The 3,644-nt window shown below is 35.8% G+C and overlaps 1 protein-coding gene across 1 annotated transcript; it reads left to right on the top strand.

Annotated features, from left to right (window-relative positions):
• Nucleotides 1,983-3,126, top strand: LOC108662023. The gene is made up of 4 exons (XM_018121049.1): nt 1,983-2,268; nt 2,373-2,487; nt 2,587-2,808; nt 2,946-3,126. Exons 1-4 carry the CDS (start codon nt 1,983-1,985, stop codon nt 3,124-3,126), a joined length of 804 nt encoding a protein of 267 aa, XP_017976538.1.

The following is a 3,644-nucleotide window of genomic DNA, read 5'->3' as shown; positions in this document are numbered from 1 at the left end:
CAAGTGTTCTAACTTTGCATCGAAAGTATTGTTAATTAATTTTCTTTTCATTTACAATCTATTTTACACATATACTATATTATTTTTACATTCATTTTTTAGCTTTTTGTTTTTTTGAAAAACTAGTTTTATTTCTCCATCACCGATTATGCCATGACAAGTCTTTAGCCTAATTGGCAGAAGACTTCAGTGGCATAGAAAACCTGGTGAGGGCAAAATCACTTTACACTTACAGAAAGTTCGCTGCTCAATAAGCCATTAGCAGCACAGGATCCTATTCAAAGCTAAAACAGAATAAATGATCCTTCAAAAAAACATCAACAAAGGAAAACCTATAAACAGCTGATCCCATAATAAGACCTTACTTTGGAATCAGACCACAAGGGGGCCACCTAAAAAGAAAAACAAAGAAAGCCTCAAAAGCACGGTGCTGTAATAGATACCGCTCCCAACCGAAGAAAAGATCGAGCATTAAAACGAAGAAGCCTAAAGTCCAGCTTTCCAAACCTTAACACAACCTTCGTCAATTGTTCCACTCAATCTCCAAATCACGAAAACCAAGCAGCCATGACGCGAAACAATCAACAACTTGAGAAGTAATCATACAATCCCCATAAATCATAATCATCGAACTAGAAAAAATTGTTGAAACTGGAAGCTCCGTCAAGAAATGAGACCATAAGAGGGTGGGAGGAAGCCCTCTCAATTTCCAAACGATAAGCTCTGCAACCGCTTTGAAGCAGAAAGCAATGACCGTAACATCAATCCTATTACCAGCAAAAGAACTGCAACTTGCCCCCTCCAAAGAACCACAACCTGCACTGAACCACTCCAAACAACCTGAGTAACACTCCTTGCATTCAAACCCAAAGAACCTCAGCAAAGGTAAAAGAAGAACATACAATGCACTAATCCAGTCAAAACCAATGTTCCTCAATCAAGTGGGACACAAAACCCTACTCATAAATAAGAATGAAATAAAATAAAATAAAATAAAAAATCCTAAAAAAAAATCGTCCCTCAAGCAGATCAAAAGACCCTCTTTCCCACTCACACCCTTGAATCACTAAGGGGCCAACCTATGCCGCCCCATTCCCTCAATCCCCTCCAAGACCGTACAAAAAACGAAAGAAAAAGAAACATGGAACAAAAAAAGATTCCTAAAATAGGCCACAACATCCCCTCCCCCCTTCCCCAAACACATAACAAATGAGTTCCCCCCAATACACAGAGCAAGAAAAAATCCTATAAGACCCCTTATTCCTTCAACTCAACTCTCTCAACCTTTTTCTAAGTCTTTCTCCCCCTCCCCACCCCCGTATTGTTTTGAATCTCCTTTTTTCATTTTCTTTTTCCTATTTTTCTTTTTGTTACCTCATTCATTTTCCTTGCTTTCCTTTTGTCCTCTTTTTTCTTCTTTGCTTTTTTTTTTCTCTCTTCTCTTTTCTCTTTTCTTTTTTTTTCTTTTTGCTATTTTTTTGGTTGTTTTATTTTCATTTCCTTTTTTTTTATTATTCTTTTTTTTTATCTTCTTTCTTTCATCTTTCAAGAAATCACTGGCAAAGTCAGTCAACCATGTCAAGGAACAAAAAGAGTGTTAGAGATGAAGCATGCATTGACTGAGCATGCATTAAGGTTATCATTTTGTTCGACACTATGTATTTTGCTTCATTGTACTGGTTATTAAGTGTATTATACCAATGGTTATCAGGTGTTTTTATGCATGTTTAGGTTATTAACACTTGTCCATTCTATAAACAGGTGTTAACCATATAATGCTTGTATATATTATGTGTTTGCTGATTAATGAAGCATCTTCCTCCTCCATCCACTGCTCTATTCTTTTTCTCTCTCTACAAAACAATCAAAACCCATGTTTTATCATTTTCTTACACTTTCATGTCATGGAATCATAGCATATAACCGATCTTTGAGCCAGTTAAAACTTCTTCAAATTCATCACAAGTTTATTCTTTATCAAAATGCCAACTTCAACTATCACACAACAAACTGCACCTATTTTCGATGGCTCTAACTATCCTGTTTGGGCCATTAGAATGAAAGCATTCCTAAGAGGTGTCAATCTATGGAATGCAATTGAAAATGAGACAGAAGTACCAGCATTGAGAGATAATGCCATGCCAACACAAGTGAAGCAATATGAAAAGGATATAGCAAAGAAATTCAGAGCTTTATCCTTTATACACTCAACTGTTATGCAGTCAATTTTTAACCAGATTATGGGATGTGAGACAGCAAAACAAGCTTGTAATAAGCTTGAAGAAGAGTTTTTAGGGTCTACTAGAAATTAACAAATTCATCTCCAGAATCTCATAAGGAAATATGAATTATTGAGGATGAAAAAGAGTCAGATGTGTGGGAATTCATTGATGCTATGATGAAGTTGGTGAATCAAATTCGACTGTTGGGAGAGACTTTATCAGATGCTAGGGTTGTGGAGAAAGTTCTTATAAGCTTACCTAAAAGGTTTGATGCTATAGGATCATCCTTGGAACTGGTAAAAGATATTTCACAACTCTTTATATCATATTTGGTGAATATTTTGGAAGTTGATGAATAAAATAGGGCTGCTAGGAAGAATGAAAAGACTGATATTGCCTTTACTGTTGGAATGAAAGGTAAGGAACATGCAAAAGCTTTAACCAAGAAAAATGTGAGTGAAATTAAGGATAAGGAGAAAGGAAGCACTCAAGGTAGAAAAGTTCAAAACAAAATGACTAGATTCCCTGTTTGTCCTCATTGCAAGAAGAGGAGTCACACTAAGGCATATGCTGGTTCAGGCCTGATGTAAAGTGCAATGCATGCAAATAGTTAGGTCATGTAGATAAGGTTTGTAAAAACAAATCTAATGCAAATGAGAAGATTTCAAATGCAGTTGAGAATGTGGAATCTTTAGAATAACAACTCTTCATGGCAACTTGCAGCAACATGACTGATGATGCACAATGGCTATTGGACAGCGGTAGTTCAAACCATGTGACACCAAATTCTTCGTTATTCACTCAACTTGATACTCATTATCAATCCAGAGTAAGAATTGGAAATGGTGTGTCCTTGAATGTTGTTGGGAAAGGTACAGTTGGCATCCAGACTCCATCTGGTTAGAGGTACATTGATGATGTTCTTTTAGCTCTAAATATAGCACAAATTTACTTAGTGTAGGACAGATAATGGAAAAACATTATACATTGATGTTCAAAGATGCTTACTACACTATTTATGATCTTTTAAGTGATCTGTTAGTGAATGTGCCAATGAGAAATAAGTGCTTTCATGTTAAGTTGATTAATGCATGCATGCAAGTTAGTACTAGCAACACTGATGTATCTTCACTTTGGCATAAGAGATTTGGTCATTGTAGCTATAACTATCAGAATCAACTATACTCTTAGGAGTTAACAGAGAAGCTACATAAGCCAAGAATGTCAACATCAGTTTGTAGTGTCTACAAGTTTGGCAAATAGACCAACAAATCATATCCTTTTGCTAACTTGACAAGATCAAAGAGTAGGCTAAATTTGGTCCACTTAGATGTTGTAGGACCTATGAGCCAAGAATCTCTAAGTGGCAGTAAGTATTTTATAACCTTTGTTGATGATTTTAGTATAATAACTTGGATATAC

This window comes from Theobroma cacao, chromosome 5 (genome assembly GCF_000208745.1).
Source record: "Theobroma cacao cultivar B97-61/B2 chromosome 5, Criollo_cocoa_genome_V2, whole genome shotgun sequence".
NCBI lineage: Eukaryota > Viridiplantae > Streptophyta > Magnoliopsida > Malvales > Malvaceae > Theobroma > Theobroma cacao.
This window is presented reverse-complemented; position numbering and strand designations above follow the sequence as displayed.